At 41.9% G+C, this 17,171-nt stretch overlaps 1 protein-coding gene across 1 annotated transcript; it reads left to right on the forward strand.

Moving 5' to 3' along the window:
- Positions 1 to 967: 967 nt before the first annotated feature.
- slc25a44a (solute carrier family 25 member 44a) lies at positions 968 to 16,691 on the forward strand. The gene is made up of 4 exons (XM_071326800.1): positions 968 to 1,194; positions 12,097 to 12,790; positions 12,954 to 13,081; positions 14,377 to 16,691. Exons 2-4 carry the CDS (start codon positions 12,154 to 12,156, stop codon positions 14,566 to 14,568), a joined length of 957 nt encoding a protein of 318 aa, XP_071182901.1. The 5' UTR covers positions 968 to 1,194; positions 12,097 to 12,153; the 3' UTR covers positions 14,569 to 16,691.
- The last annotated feature ends 480 nt before the right edge of the window (positions 16,692 to 17,171 follow it).

The raw sequence follows: 17,171 nt of genomic DNA on the forward strand, positions 1-17,171 counted from the left end.
TTGTTAACAAGAAATTTGTGGAGTGGTTGAAAAACACATTTCTTCATCGTAAGTGTATGTAAACTGCAAATGTATCTATTGATTAGATATAGTCCTGAATTAGTCATTCAGCAGAGAGTTAAAGTGACAGTACAAAAGTGAAGTAGTGCGATTTAGACTCAACTTGAGTTCACCGATCTCACAGCCTCAGAGTAGGTGCTGTTACCAAGCCTTGCTGTTCTGGACTTGTTGGACCTCATCCGTTTACTTGACGGAAGAGGCATAAAGAGGCGATTGGCTGTTTTGTATTCTATGGACACACTATCAATCGTTTTGCTTGTTCAGTAATTGATCACCTGTAGGCCTACAGTGCAGTGAATGGAGTACAAAGTGTTGCTCGGCATTTAGACCTCTGTCCCCCATGAAATAACACCACATTTAAATTCTAAAAACCCAAGTGAATAATCCCAACCCCACTTTTCCTTCGGCACCTAGAAAAATATGTATTTCATATACAGTGTACTGTGTTTGTGGCATTTATTTGACCTTGGAACATGTTTTAAAACTCACATCTAATGCAAATGTCACTTAAATATGAACAAATATGAATCACTGTTAATATTTTACAGGTTAATGACACTTCTACTGTTACGTCCCTTACAAAAAAAGATTGCAGTTCTGAAAAAGTGCAGTAAATGCAGGCGACTGTGGTATGTTGGATGCAGTAATTGCAGAAAAACTGCAGTTGAACTGCAGTTTTACTGCAAAATTACTAGAATACAAATGTTATTTTGGATGCAGTATTTGCAGCATACTGCAGTTGTACTGCAAAATTACTAGAGTATTTTATTTTATTTTGTACGCTGTATTTGCAGCATACTGCAGTTGTACTGCACTCAAATTACACTGTAATGGAGTAATACTGCAATCTTTTTTCATAAGCGAGGGAGGGGACTTTTATTTAGAAAAATGTCGTGACCCGGACTGCACGTTTTTTTAGTGTTGCTGACGAGACGCTCGCTCAGGCATCGTTGACCGTACATCTACGAATGGACGGCATGAATTTGATATCAAACCATATTCTAACTAGTCTGAATCCTTTCAACGAATGCTTAATTTTACACGGCTATTAGAACGTTATACTTATAGTTCAGTTTAGCCATCTGTAGCATAGACATGGCGTCTTGAGCTATGTGAAAATGGCTCTATAACACGGTAAGTCACGTTTCCTTGTTTTGTAAGGTCGATGCACCATGTTTATTCCTACGATGTCACATAGCTAAGCTTTTTATCAACAGTTCATGCGATAGGTTTAACCAGCGCGCTCATGGTAAATTGTATTATTCAATTGCGTGTGCGCTGTCTGCAGAAAATATTGTCACAATAGCTAGGTTTCCATACAATTGGGGATCGATTTTCATGCGAAAGTAATAAATCTGCAAAAGAAAATATGCGAATGTTCCCACCAGTGGTGATTCCACCAAACTGACTTGTTGCGGATACAAATCAGTGCGTGATGACGTAGTGCGCACATTTACTTTTTCGCTCAAGTTTTAATGTACCGAGAAAAAAAAAAACGAAATTAAAATGTTTCCATCGCATTTTCAACTCTAACAAATTCCCACAATGTCGAATTAACAAATTCTGTCTGCATTTATAAAATTACACCGAAACTTGCTGTTTCCACAGCTGTCTTGATTTTTTAAAATACGGTATGACATTACTCGCATTAAAAACTGGATGGAAACATGGTTATTGAAGCCATTATTTGTATCTAAAACTAACCCATTCCTAGACTCTAACTGCTTAAGTGCCTATTGACGATAGTATCTTATAGTCGAGGGAGTTTTGTTAAGGTTTTGACACTCGTTCTGAACGTTAAAATGCATCGCATGTGGTACAGTTTTGGAAATATAAGTAATGTATCTTTCATATCAACGAGGAGGGGGGGAAAAGTGAAATTACTACCACCTATATAGGGTTATTGTTCCCACACGGCCATATCTCTATGTTACATTGCATGTTTACAGAAGACCTAAGTGGCCGTGTGTACTAATTAGCTATCTAGTATGCTCCGAACACCTGTGTGTAAGCATAACTGGCAGATCTGGCAGGGCTTGCAAACTATCACGGATTGCAAAGGGAAATCCAGCCACGAGCTGCCCATTGACGCAGGCCTACCAGACTAGCTAAAAGCTTTCTATGTGTGCTTCGAGGCAAGCAACACTGAACAATGCATGAGAGCACCAGCTGTTCTGGACGACTTTGTGATCATGCTCTCCGTAGCCGATGTAAGACCTTTAAACAGGTTAACATTCACAGGGCATGCGCTGACCAGCTGCCAAGTGTCTTCACTGACATTTTCAACCTCTCCCTGAACCAATCTGTAATGCCTACATGTTTCAAGCAGACCACCATAGTCCCTGTGCCCAAGAAGGCCAAGGTAACCTGTCTATATGACTATTGCCCCGTGGTACTCACATCTGTAGCCATGAAATGCTTTGAAAGGCTTGTCATGGCTCACATCAACACCATCATCCCAGACACGCTGGGCCCACAATTCACATACCGCCCCAACAGATCCACAGATAACGCAATCTCTATTGCACTTCACACTGCCCTTTCCCACCTGGACAAGAGAAACACCCATGTGATAATGCTGTTCATTGACTACAACTCAGCCTTCAACACCATAGTGCCCGCTATGCTAAGGACACTGGGACCGGACACCTCCCTCTGCAACTGCATCTTGGACTTCCTGACGGTCCACCCCCAGGTGGTGAGGGTAGGCAACAACACATCCGCCAAGCTGATTTTCAACACAGGAGCCCCACAGGGATGCGTGCTTAGTTGAATCCTGTACTCCCTGTTCACCCACTACTGTGTGGCTGCGCACAACTCCAATACCAAGTTTACCAACGACACGACTGGTAGGCATGATCACCAACATCGATGAGATAGCCAATAGGGAGGAGGTCAGAGACCTGGCAGTGTGTTGCCAGAACAACAACCTCTCCCTCAATGTCAGCAAGACAAAGGAGCTGATCGTGGACTACAGGAAACGGAGGGCCGAGCTCACCCCATCCACATCAACGGGGCTGTAGTGGAGCAGGTCGAGAGATTGTAATTCCTCTGTGTCCACATCCCTAAGGATCTATCATGGTCCACACATACCAACACAGTTATGACGAGTGCACGGCAATGCCACTTCCTCCTCAGGAGGCTGAAAAGATTTGGCATAGGCCCTCAGATCCTCAGAATTCTAAAGCTGCACTATTGAGAGCATCTTGACTGGCTGCATCACCACTTGGTATGGCAACTGCTTGTCATCAACCACCAAAGGCGCTATAGAGGGTAGTGCGTACTGCCCAGTACATCACTAGGGCCGAGATCCCTGTCATCATCCAGGACCTCTATGCCAACCGGTGTCAGAGGGCACAAAAAATTGTCAGACTCCAGCCTCCCAAGTCATAGACTGTTCTCCATGCTACCGCACGGCTGCTACAGATCTACCTCAATTACATCGACTCGGTTCTGGTACTCCGTGTATATAGCCAAGTTATCGTTACTCATTGTGTGTTTATTATTATGTGTTCTATTCAAACGCAAACAATTCACACAATGAAGTTATGAAACAATGAATGTGCACAAATTGGCGGGATAGAGCGCATTCTGGAGAGAGAAGTGCATCTGGGCGCATGGTCAATCCGACGTCTGCATTGGCAATGCAGCATTTACGGTGATACGACCTCCGCAGAAGTCATGCTTCTTGCGCTTCGCGGAACAGCACAGAGCTGTTGTCAAGGAAGTCAGTTTGTGTTTTCTACCGTCAACCAATCATGTCAATGCGGAGCTATACAGAGCCCTCCGCATTGTTACAAAATTTGGGAGGCGATGCGGTATGGAGCTTGATTTGGTCTCTGCATGCCTCTGGAGGCTTAGCAGTTGCGTCACACCCTCCATATGGAGCCTCTGACCACATTTTTGGATTAAGCATGAATTGCCTTTTAATCTAGGCGTCCGCAATGGGTTAGTTCACTGAGATGGGCGCAAATATATATGTTACTGCTCAAATTAAAACAATCTCGGTTGACCAACAGCCTAACGACCAAACAATCTACCAGTCGACTAATTGGGGTCAGCCCTAATAAGTAGTCACTAATCTGTTAGCTACACATTAATTTAACAAACTAAAATCAAATATTTATCAAGACACATTTCATGCAGTATGCAGGGTTCCCACGGGTCCTTGAAATCCTTGAAAGTTTGTGAATTTGAGAAAAAGTTTTTGAAAATGGACATGGGTCATTGAAAGTGCTTGAATTTATATATTTTGTGCAAGAATATAAATTGAAGTTCTTTTAGTTAATTTTTTAAAATTTAACGTCAGTAATAGGCTACGTTCCGCTGTCTGCATGTGTGTCTCCCGCTGTCTGTGCATCCTTGTTTCACGCGCCACCTGCCTCGAGAGTGCGACGGTCACGTGCGTGCATGAGTGATTGAAGTCGGATGGTGCAGGTTAAACAGCAGCAAGCAAGCGAGAAAGCTAACGTTAAGCGAACCTTCAGCTATGCCTGGAAAATGTAAATTCCAGGACTCGTGCCTCACTAAAGACATTGACAAAGACTAGCTTGTTAAAGATCCGCGGGACATCCATATGGCCCATTACAGAGCCTGCAGCAAGTCAATAAAAGTTCACGCCATGGGCGAAGCAGCTGTGACGAGCCATGCTGCTGGAGCATCACACAGGACGGCACTCTGCAAGTTAAAAGCAGGTAGGTCCTACCACTGGTAACATGTAGAACGGAATACAACAACATACTTAGTTAGTTACTAACGTTAATTAGTTAGCTAGATTATTCTGTCTCTTCATGGTTAGGTAAATTAACTCTAACGTTACAGAATTATTCGGTAAAATTAACGTTTGCTATGTTGTTAGCTAACGTTATCTTGATGTCTCAGTCAGTTCTCCCACAGAATCACACCTGTCAATATAGTGCTAGCAAGCAAACGTTAGCTAAGTTGTTAACGTTACGTTAGCCAACTTGCGGCAAGCAGAGCTGGACAGTGAACATTTAAAATTAATGACAGTTTGCTAACGTTAGCTGAAATTGTATATTTAGTCCAAGGACGTTCGCTAGAGTTGTTAGTCACAACGTTTCATGACTAATGCTAGCTAACGCCACCTAGCTAGTCATTCATCAGACTTGGATATACATTTTCTTACAGCTCCCACACTATTGAACTATGTGGAAAAGTCATCGTCATCTACATCCCACCTAGACAGTCTTCTACAACTATTACCACATTCACCACCACCTCAAGACAGTCCGTCATAACTGGCGTTCCCAAAGAGGACACATTGCGCGCTAAGACATTGTGGTGTCTGAATATGATGGAGTCTCACTACTCTTTCCACTCTAGTGAACGCACGGGTGAGTGGCATGGTTTATAAACTGTCACCTGTAACATTAAGTTATTTTCAAGAACATGTTATGTTTGTTTTCATATTCTCTGTGACACACACGTTAACACACAGGCTAGAAACAGAAATAAGTGTTTGAAATCAATATATTCTTTTACTCTTAGGTGTGCTGTTCTCAGCGACGTTCCCAGACTGTGCAATAGCCAAGACCTTCGCATGCAGGCCAACAAAGTCCAGCTATGTGTGCACACATGGCTTGGCTCCTCATTTCAAGCACTTGTCTAAAAAACTGTCTGCTGGTGGGGGGGGGGGACTATGTACTTCACTTTGATAAGAGCCTTAATAGAAAAAAACTGTCAAAGCAGTGTGACTTTCACGTCCGTTTTGTCAAAGGTTGCGTCAATCAAATCTGGTATCAGGATAAAATGTGATTCAAAGTCACCGAATATACTTTAAGTATTTTTATTTAACATAAGCTCAGAATGGTAAATGCAATTTTCGTATATACGGGTTCACTGTATCACCACGCAGGGTAAAGCAGAGAACTGACTGAAATAGTACAGACATCTTCTTTTATACTGTGACAGAGGTAGTTCCAACTTTAGAGTTGGCCTGTCACAGTAGAGGCATAGCGTGGTTTAAACTTGCTAGCCTATCGGTGGTGCCCAGACACAGCACTCAGGATTCAAATGTCCGGAATGGTGTTTGTGAAGAATGAGCTGATTTGTTGGTTTCTACACATTCCTCAGTTCCTGTTTTCTTGTTATTAAGCATTTTTCCTACACATTCCTCAGTTCCTGTCTTCTTGTTATTCAGCATTTTTTCATTTTGTCTCAACCTTGTGGTTTGCACAGTCGACACCCTAGATTAACAACAGCTTTTCTGCAGTCACGCTATGTTTTGTGATTAACATGTCCTTTTTCTATAAGGCATATATTTATGTTAAAAGAGAACAAAACCATCCTTCACAGTTTATGGGATGAGGAAAGTTGTGACGAGATTTTAAGATTCTAAATTGGACCTTAAAGCGGTATATGAGAAGAGCACCGAAGATCTACCAAAGAAAAACATGGGTCAGATCTCCATGGATGGACCAAATGTAAATTGGTCATTTTACTCAAAGGTTGAGAAGCCCTCACTCTTATTGCCAAGTCCTATAGCCTGAGAAAGGGTGCTAAAGATAACAGCACAAATAGCTGAAATAGAAACACTACCTGAAAAGCAAATGAAGGGGCATAGCAGCAAAAAGCAAGGGTTGGGCACTGTTTTAACAGTTTAAGAAAGGGCAAAACACTACTCAATGAGCAAGTGCTAAAAAATAAAATAAAAAAGCAAATTAACCAAAAAGGCCAACAACCCCAGAACACAATGGTTGGGGAAATGTTTTATTTACTTTGATCCAATTCATTTATCTAATCTTTTGTTGCAAAAGATTTTATTTATGGTCATGTGTTTTTGTTTATCTTTTCATTTGGCCATGTTGATGGAAAAAAAGGTTGTGTTTTTACTCTGCGACGTGTTTTGTGAAGCTGGTGCTAATGAAATAAACGAGGAGTTACTTAGCTCTTCAACTTGTAAATAAGTCTTTGTCTTTATCGCTCCACTTACACAATATATTGTTTTGCTGTGCTGTGTTAGAGAAGGCAAGAGACCACGTAGTCTGCCATCACTGTTCACACATTCAAGCCTCTCTCTTTTTAATTGTTGTCTGTGAGCTTCTGTAAAGCCTGCTAGTTCTCATTATAAAAATTTGCATTGTTGTAACAGTAATTAACCTTGATCCATGTCTCAAACTATGCCATGTTGGGTCCTTGAATTTGAGGGAATTGGGCCTGGAAAGTCCTTGAATTTGATGTTTAAGAAGGTGTGGGAACCCTGAGTCTGTTTATAAACTAGATTTGCGTAGGTATTCCTCAAGTACAACTGAGTTATATTACTATAATTGAATGGGAGGTTCAACAGACCACGTTTGTCACAGACTATGATGGATCCTTTGTCATTTTAGCAAGCCATGACACCCATCATCTGAGATGATTTGCACAAAAAGGGCTTTGCACAGGCAAGGATATTGCTGCCAGTAAGATTGCACCTAAATCAACCATTTATCGGATCATCAAGAACTTCAAGGAGAGCGGTTGAATTGTTGTTGTTGTGAAGAAGGCTTCAGGGTGCCCAAGAAAGTCCAGCAAGCACCAGGACTGTCTCCTAAAGTTGATTCAGCTGCGGGATCGGGGCACCACCAGTACAGAGCTTGCTCAGGAATGGCAGCAGGCAGGTGTGAGTGCATCTGCACGCACAGTGAAGCAAATACTTTTGGAGGATGGCCTGGTGTCGAGAAGGGCAGCAAAGAAGCCACTTCTCTCCAGAAAAAACATCAGGGACAGACTGATATTCTGAAAAAGTTACTGCTGAGGACTGGGATAAAGTCATTTTCTCTGATGAATCCCCTTTCCGATTGTTTGGGGCATCTGGAAAAAAGCTTGTCCGGAGAAGACAAGGTGAGCGCTACCATCAGGCCTGTGTCATGCCAACAGTAAAGCATCCTGAGACCATTCATGTGTGGGGTTGGTTCTCAGCCAAGGGAGTGGGCTCACTCCCAATTTTGCCTAAGAACACAGCCAACACATCCTCCGAGAGCAACTTCTCCCAACCATCCAGGAACCGTTTGGTGATGAACAATGCCTTTTCCAGCATGATGGAGCACCTTGCCATAAGGCAAAAGTGATAACTAAGTGGCTCGGGGAACTAAACATCAATATTTTGGGTCCATGGCCAGGAAACTCCCCAGACCTTAATCCCATTGAGAACTTGTGGTCAATTCTCAAGAGGCAGGTGGACAAACAAAACCCCACAAATTCTGACAAACTACGAGCATTAATTATGCAAGAATGGGCTGCCATCAGTCAGGATGTGGCCCAGAAGTTCATTGACAGCATGCCAGGGCGGATTGCAGAGGTCTTGAAAAAGAAGGGTCAACACTGCAAATATTGACTCTTTGCATCAACTTCATGTAATTGTCAATAAAAGCCTTTGACACTTATGAAATGCTTGTAATTATACTTCAGTATTCCATAGTAACAAAATATCTAAAGACAGAAGCAGCAAACTTTGTGGAAATTAATATTTGTGTCATTCTCAAAACTTTTGGCCACGACTGTACATAACCGCTTCACGATGTGATTTGCGAGACGCACATTCTACATGATGTGAGCAAGCTAGGTAGGCTTCAACGGACAAAAAGTTCAACGCAACTCGCCTGGGTACAATATTGCGTTTCACTCATGCTTTATAGACCTAACTAGACCTAGCGTATCAGGGTACACAAACATCAGATACAGTGGGGCAAAAAAGTATTTAGTCAGCCACCAATTGTGCAAGTTCTCCCACTTAAAAAGATGAGAGGCCTGTAATTTTCATCATAGGTACACTTCAACTATGACAGACAAAATGAGAAAAAAAATCCAGAAAATCACATTGTAAGATTTTTAATGAATTTATTTGCAAATTATGGTGGAAAATAAGTATTTGGTCACCTACAAACGAGCAAGATTTCTGGCTCTCACAGACCTGTAACTTCTTCTTTAAGAGGCTCCTCTGTCCTCCACTCGTTACCTGTATTAATGGCACCTGTTTGAACTTGTTATCAGTATAAAAGACACCTGTCCACAACCTCAAACAGTCACACTCCAAACTCCACTATGGCCAAGACCAAAGAGCTGTCAAAGGACACCAGAAACAAAATTGTAGACCTGCACCAGGCTGGGAAGACTGAATCTGCAATAGGTAAGCAGCTTGGTTTGAAGAAATCAACTGTGGGAGCAATTATTAGGAAATGGAAGACATACAAGACCACTGATATCCCAGAACCACACGGGCGGACCTAGTGAATGACCTGCAGAGAGCTGGGACCAAAGTAACAAAGCCTACCATCAGTAACACACTATGCCGCCAGGGACTCAAATCCTGCAGTGCCAGACGTGTCCCCCTGCTTAAGCCAGTACATGCCCAGGCCCGTCTGAAGTTTGCTAGAGAGCATTTGGATGATCCAGAAGAAGATTGGGAGAATGTCATATGGTCAGATGAAACCAAAATATAACTTTTTGGTAAAAACTCAACTCGTCGTGTTTGGAGACAAAGAATGCTGAGTTGCATCCAAAAAACACCATACCTACTATGAAGCATGGGGGTGGAAACATCATGCTTTGGGGCTGTTTTTCTGCAAAGGGACCAGGACGACTGATAAAGGAAAGAATGAATGGGGCCATGTATCGTGAGATTTTGAGTGAAAACCTCCTTCCATCAGCAAGGGCATTGAAGATGAAACGTGGCTGGGTCTTTCAGCATGACAATGATCCCAAACACACCGCCCGGGCAACGAAGGAGTGGCTTCGTAAGAAGCATTTCAAGGTCCTGGAGTGGCCTAGCCAGTCTCCAGATCTCAACCCCATAGAAAATCTTTGGAGGGAGTTGAAAGTCCGTGTTGCCCAGCAACAGCCCCAAAACATCACTGCTCTAGAGGAGATCTGCATGGAGGAATGGGCCAAAATACCAGCAACAGTGTGTGAAAACCTTGTGAAGACTTACAGAAAACGTTTGACCTCTGTCATTGCCAACAAAGGGTATATAACAAAGTATTGAGAAACTTTTGTTATTGACCAAATACTTATTTTCCACCATAATTTGCAAATAAATTCATAAAAAATCCTACAATGTGATTTTCTGGATTTTTTTTCTTCTCATTTTATCTGTCATAGTTGAAGTGTACCTATGATGAAAATTACAGGCCTCATCTTCTTAAGTGGAAGAACTTGCACAATTGGTGGCTGACTAAATACTTTTTTTCCCCACTGTATGTGAATGAGCTCTAAGCCATTTTACGTTGGCAAACTACATGTTTTGCAGAATGAGAACAATAGCAAAGCTCAAAACAACCTGAAAGTAGCTAGTTGTTTACACTATACCGAAACACACACTTGCGAAGCTGGCTAGTTAGCAAGCAAACTTTTATCTAACATAAGAAAAATAACAACAGACTTAGTGTTCCCCCTTTCATCAGTGATGCTACTTTATTAGCTAGCTAGTTTATAGCATATCATCTCTCAAAGTATTGCTTGTGTTCAACAAAATGGATCATAACGTTGCGGATAAAGTTGGGTATGGCACAATTTCATGTGTACTACATCTAAAGATCTGGTTCACGATACTGAGAGCTTTGCCATTTGTAAAAGGATGTATTTGGGTGTTGGAGCCTTTGTTCATGTTTTTTGGATGGCCTTGAACTCCAGAATGAGGCTCAGAAAGGCTGAGTAAGTTTATCAAAAACAAGTGAAATTGCAAAAACAACTGTCTGGAACCTTCTATAACATGCCATTTACATTAACAAATGCAGATTAGAGTCCTAAATAGGGAAATTCTCATCTTAATGGAGCAGATGGGGCTTGTTTTTGGAGTACAACGTGTGTCCTTTTGGCCAAGAAAATGACCTTGCTCCACAGCATCAGTAATTCCAATCCAGTACTCAGAGTAGCAAACTAGAATTCAAGAACTCTGCCAGAAACCCACAGCTTCCATCACTTTGTACGACTCTCCAAAAGCCTCATGGATGCAAAGAGTCTTCAAATACACAGATTATGCTATTAAGTTTGACTTTGACCATGGGAAACCCATTGATGAGCATACAAGGGTGAATATGCGTGTATCTGATATTCTAGTTTTGCTGCTATCAGGATGATGATAACTGGATTGGAATTGCCGATTCTGTGGATGATGAAAACATGGACGTAAATGTGAAATTCATGCATCCAAGTTATCCAGCAAGATAATTCTCTTGGCCAAACGGAGAGGACATATGCCTGTTTTTGGTGCATAACATCTGCACCATTAAGGAACAAACCACTGCAACTGGTTGCCAATATCAATTTGGATGTAGCGACATCACTGCAATTGATGCACTGAACAAAGAAAGAATGAAATGAGGAATGAGTAGTCCTCAAGGCAATTTTTTGGTTTTATATGCTTTTTATTTTATGTATGTTATAACTTAAACACTCAATTTACGTTTATAAATCATCATTTGAAGGTTCAGTCTTAAATTAACATTGAGGGTGTGGGGGACATTCAACAGCACCATCTTGTGATCAGAACCTGGTAATATGCTGTTGTATGATGGTACATAAACTCAACAATTTCAATGACTAATTTCTCTGAACAGGGGAAGATGGCCATCACCAAATTCACTGATAATACATTACATGGTATGAAGAAAGAAACAATACTCCTAGTCGCAGCTTCATAATACTCGTCAGACAGAGAACTGATGCTGTATACTTGCCGTTGGGGTGGGCTTGGTTTGGGGGGGGGTCTGTGGTTGGCTTTTGACAATTTATTTGGGTTCCTCAAGTAATCATTGATAATATGAGGTCTGGTTCAAATCCGATGTTGGTTACTATATTTATTGAATATTCTATCAATTGAAATGGCCAATTTTGGTGCTATCAATTAGCTTAATTTCTCAGAGTTCAAATTGTCTTTAAATAAACAAATAATGTTGCAGGAATGCTTATTAAATCTGTTTCTAACAAACTATTTTAAAACAATCTGAGATGGTGCGTGATAATCTTCTTTTTGTGCTTTTTGAGGCAGAACGACCCATGTTGTCTACCTGCCTCAATGTCCTTCTCTTGGTCCATCAGGTGTTGTGGAGGGCGCGCGGTCCATTCAACAAGGAGCTGTGGACACCAGCAGGCAGGATGGAGGAGAAGAAACGCAACATCCGGATCATTGAATGGGAGGACCTGGACAAGAAAAAGTTCTACTCCCTGGGTGTGTTCATGACCATGACCACCAGGGCCACAGTCTACCCGTTCACCCTCATCCGCACCCGGCTGCAGGTGCAGAAGGGCAAGTCCCTCTACACAGGCACCTTTGACGCCTTCTACAAGATCCTGAAGGCGGAAGGCCCGCGAGGCCTCTACCGAGGCTTTATGGTTAACACCTTCACCTTGATCTCAGGCCAGGCCTACATCACCACCTACGAACTGGTAAGGAAGTACGTGTCCCAATATTCCAGCAATAACACAGTGAAGTCTCTGTGGGCAGGGGGAGCGGCGTCCCTGGTGGCCCAGACCATCACTGTGCCCATAGATATGGTCTCTCAGCAGCTCATGATGCAAGGCCAGGTGGGACACCTGAGCCGCTTCAAGGTCAAACCCAAAATAATGATGGCGACATCCAAGAGCAAAGTGACTTTCGGACAAACCAGGGACATTGTGGTGCAGATATGCGCCGCAGACGGTTTCCGGGGATTTTACCGGGGATACGTGGCATCCCTCCTCACCTACATCCCCAATAGTGCGGTGTGGTGGCCTTTTTATCATTTTTATGCAGGTAGGCGACTCTTACCTGCCATAGCAGGCAGACACTAAGCAAGCAGTACTAGATTTTAGCTAGGTTTTCTATGATATTACATGACATCGGCAATTCTAAAGCTGCTTGAAATGCATCTGAAATGTTTTTGCGCCTTACATTTTCACTATGTTTATGTTTACAGAGAACCTTTCCAAACTAGCCCCCAGTGATTGTCCTCACCTGCTTCTGCAGGCTATCGCTGGGCCAATGGCAGCAGCCACAGCCTCCACCATCACCAATCCCATGGATGTTGTGCGGGCCAGAGTGCAGGTAAAACCACAAGTATATTGCTTTGTCTGTAAACAATCCTTGTTATGGTTTAACTGAATGAAGAGTGACACATTCATATTCAGTGTTATTGTCTTAGTTAATCCTTTTTGTAATCACTGGTGACATGGTTTGCAAACCATTTCAAGTTTACCATACCAGATCCTCTTATTGGATATACAGTGCATTTGGAAAGTATTCAGACCCTTTCTCCACATTTTGTCACTTTACAGCCTTATTCTAAAATATATATTTTTTTATACAACTACACACAATATCCCATAATGACAAAGCGAAAACAGGTTTATAGAATATTTTTATAAAAAAATAAAAAAAACAGATGCCTTATTTACTTAAGTATTCAGACCCTTTGCTATGATAGTTGAAATTGGTGCATCCTGTTTGCATTGATCATCCTTGAGATGTTTCTATAACTTGATTGGACAAATTCAATTGATTAGAAAGGCACACACTTGTCTAGAGATCCTTGATGAAAACCTGCTCCAGAGCGCTCAGAACCTCAGACTGGGGCGAAGGTTCACCTTCCAACAGGACAATGACCCTAAGCACACAGCCAAGACAACGCAGGAGTGCCTTCCGGACAAGTCTCTGTATGTCCTTGAGTGGCCCGGACTTGAACTTGATCGAACATCTCTGGAGAGACCTGAAAATAGCTGTGCAGCGACGCTCCCCATCCAACCTGACAGCTTGAAAGGATCTGCAGAGAGGAATGGGAGAAACTCCCCAAATATGTGCCAAGCTTGTAGCGTCATACCCAAGAAGACTCGAGGCTGTAATCACTGCCAAAGGTGTTTCAACTGAGTAAATGGTCTGAATACTTATGTAAATGTGACATTTTAAATTTTTTATACATTTGGAAACATTTCCAAAAGCCAGTTTCTGCTTTGTCATAATACATTTTAAAATAAGGCTGTAATGTAACAAAATGTGGAAAAAGTCAAGAGGTGTGAATACTTTCCGAATGCACTGTATTTTGGGGGTATATACTGTTCAAGGCACTTATGAGATCAATTCATCATATTTTACAAAGCAGGTTCAAGGGGTTTTCAGGCCAACTTTTACCAACGGGGATATTTCAACGTTCATAAGAATGATTTGCCTAGCTTAAATGCATAGCCAGAAAAATTCCCATGTTCACCAAGAAACAACTGAGTAGGCATTTGTCAAGACTCTAAAGGGACTCCTCATTTGTCTTTCTACCTCGATCCATCTATTTCTCTATGAACTCTAAAGGTATTTTTTGGGGTGATATGAACCTTTCTCACTGTGGCTCTAAGGTGGAGGGCAGGTCATCGGTCATTGCAACCTTCAAGCAGCTGCTGGCAGAGGAAGGACCTTGGGGGATGACTAAAGGGTTGTCTGCCCGCATCATCTCCTCCACCCCCACGGCCGTGGTCATCGTGGTGGGCTACGAGACCCTCAAGAGACTGAGCCTGCGGCCTGAGCTGGTCAACTCTAGACACTGGTAAATACCAGAGGGACAACCAGGGACAGACCCGGGCTAGACTGGGCCAGGTAGCCAGGGACACTGTCAAACACAGACAAAACATGGCTACCTGGTCCCCCATATTGCCGATTCGGGTTGCCTTTGAAAAACTGTTGCCTTTTTATGTTTTAATGTGAGGTTGGTGGATTTTATCATGATGTTTGGGCAGATTAATTATGATTCATACCTTTTTGTTTTCAGGGAGTACAACTGTAGATATTGGAACTTGTCAATTAGAGGTATGGAGAAAAATGTGTGTTGCAGCAGAGTAAGCAAATGAAAGTGTAATAAGGAGAGTCATTTAATTTACTAATTATAAGGCTTGGTAAATTTGACACTGGGTTAAACTGGTTTTCAAAAAAGACTCACAAACCCTCTGTTGCCCTTAAAGAATGGTGTTTGTTAACTTTAAATGGTACATGTTTGTCAGCTTTGTAATGTTCATGTATTCACCCAATGGTTGCGTTTCACTGGCAAAGGTAATGTAGACAACCCTGCTGAGAGCCTGTCGACAGGGCAGGTTATTACATTCAAGTTCTCTTCCTATGGTGAGAAAGGACCAGGGCTATGTTGAATAAGAGCAGAACTGCTCTATAGTACCCTTTTTCACAGAATATGATTTGTGTAAAGCAAGTTATTCAAAATAGGCTTGGGAAACACTATGGCATGGTAAAATTACTGGTGCCTCAACACATCTCAATTTAAAAACAGAACTACCTACTCCTGCCCTCAATGCTTGTGGACTGTTGGGAATAGTACACTATATGGGAATAGTACACTATATACAAAAGTAGGTGGACACCCTTTCAAATTGGTGGATTTGGCTAGTTCAGCTCCACCAGTTGCATAAAATTGAGCACACAGCCATGCAATCTCCATAGACAAACATTGGCAGTAGAATTGCCTTACTGAAGAGTGCAACGTTGAAAGTCATTGAGCTGTCATAAGATGCCCCCTCAAATGTCTACCCTGCTTAACTGTAAGTGCTGTTATTGTGAGGTGGAAACATCTAGGAGCAACAACAGCTCAGCCGCAAAGTGGTAAGCCATACAAGCTCACAGAATGGGACCGCTGAAGTGCGTAGGGTGTAAAAATAATCTGTCCTCGGCTGCAACACACTACCAAGTTCCAAACTGCCTCTGGAAGCAACAAAATAACTTAGTCTGGAGCTTCATGAAATGGACACCCTAAGATCACCATGCGCAATGCCAAGCGTCAGCTGGAGTGATGTAAACGCTTGCTGCCATTGGACTCTGGAACAGTGGAAACACTTCACCATCTGGCAGTCTGACGGATGAGTCTGGGTTTGGCGGATGCCAGGAGAATGCTACTTGCCTGAATGCATAGTGCCAACTGTAAAGTTTGGTGGAGTCCCCGCAGCAATGTTCCAACATCTAGTGCAAAGCCTTCGCAGAGTGGAGGCCGTTACAGCAGGAAATGGGGGTACAAACTCCATATGAATGCCCATGATTTTGGAATGAGATGTTCGACAAGCAGGTGTCCACATACTTTTGATCATGGTGAGGCAGCCATTTTAGGAGACCATTGTCCTGAAACATGCCACAATAAAATGCTCTATGAAGTGTTTCTTGGCTAAAATTAGATTTAGCAATTGAATTAATGGTTTCTAAATGTACTACATACATTTCATGGAGTATATGCTATAGTGAATATGGTTGTGTTATGAATATTTCAACTTTTTTTCTGTAAGTTGTAGACTGAACTGTTGCACTTCATTGATTTTAGTTCATGAAATGAACCTTGTTTGTAAGCATTCACGCATTATGAATTTGCCCATCTGCTCATACCTTCCTCAAATATGAGTGGCGATATTTGGCACCATGCTCAGTTGTGAAGTATACCCATGTTAACTGGATAGGGTGTTCTTATTTCTTCAATGAGATAGCAACAATTTCAGGTCACAACTGTGTTTTGGATAAAGTAAATAGATTTAAGTTATTTTAACTTGATGGAAAATGTCAAATACTGTCACAGCACACCCACCCAGCCTTTAAGTTTCTCCTAATGCTTAGCAAAAAATCATAACTCATGAATTTGAATTGCAAGGTCATTGACAGTTTGTACAATAAATTGGACTTCACACTTTCAGGACCAGGCCTACTTGTGTAACAACCCTACAGTGTGCCTGAAGCTGATTTGATCCTCAATGTTACACCAATTGCCATTAACCCCTAGATTTATCATCACTGCCACTCCTAAAAATGTTACATTCTTAAAATAAACATTTGTGATGGTAACATTTGTGTAAAATGAAATGACTAAAATCAGATAGTATGTAGAAAAGATAATGGACATATTGTAAAATAACATCTTTGAGAACTAATCACCAAAATAAAGAGCGTAAGGGGGAATCAAATTACAAACATCATGGTATGGAGCCCCCATTGACTCAAACATAAAATCAACCAGGTAACATAACACTGCATAAGCTATGACAATGTGTAGAATTGCAGGAAATTAACTTACATTTTATCTGCACCCTAAACTTTCAGCCTGCGACCGTGCCAAATTGCCACCTAACACCAATTTTTTTCTTCTAGTAAAAACCTTATAGTGCCAATGTAT

This window comes from Salvelinus alpinus, chromosome 9, assembly GCF_045679555.1.
Source record: "Salvelinus alpinus chromosome 9, SLU_Salpinus.1, whole genome shotgun sequence".
Classification (NCBI taxonomy): domain Eukaryota; kingdom Metazoa; phylum Chordata; class Actinopteri; order Salmoniformes; family Salmonidae; genus Salvelinus; species Salvelinus alpinus.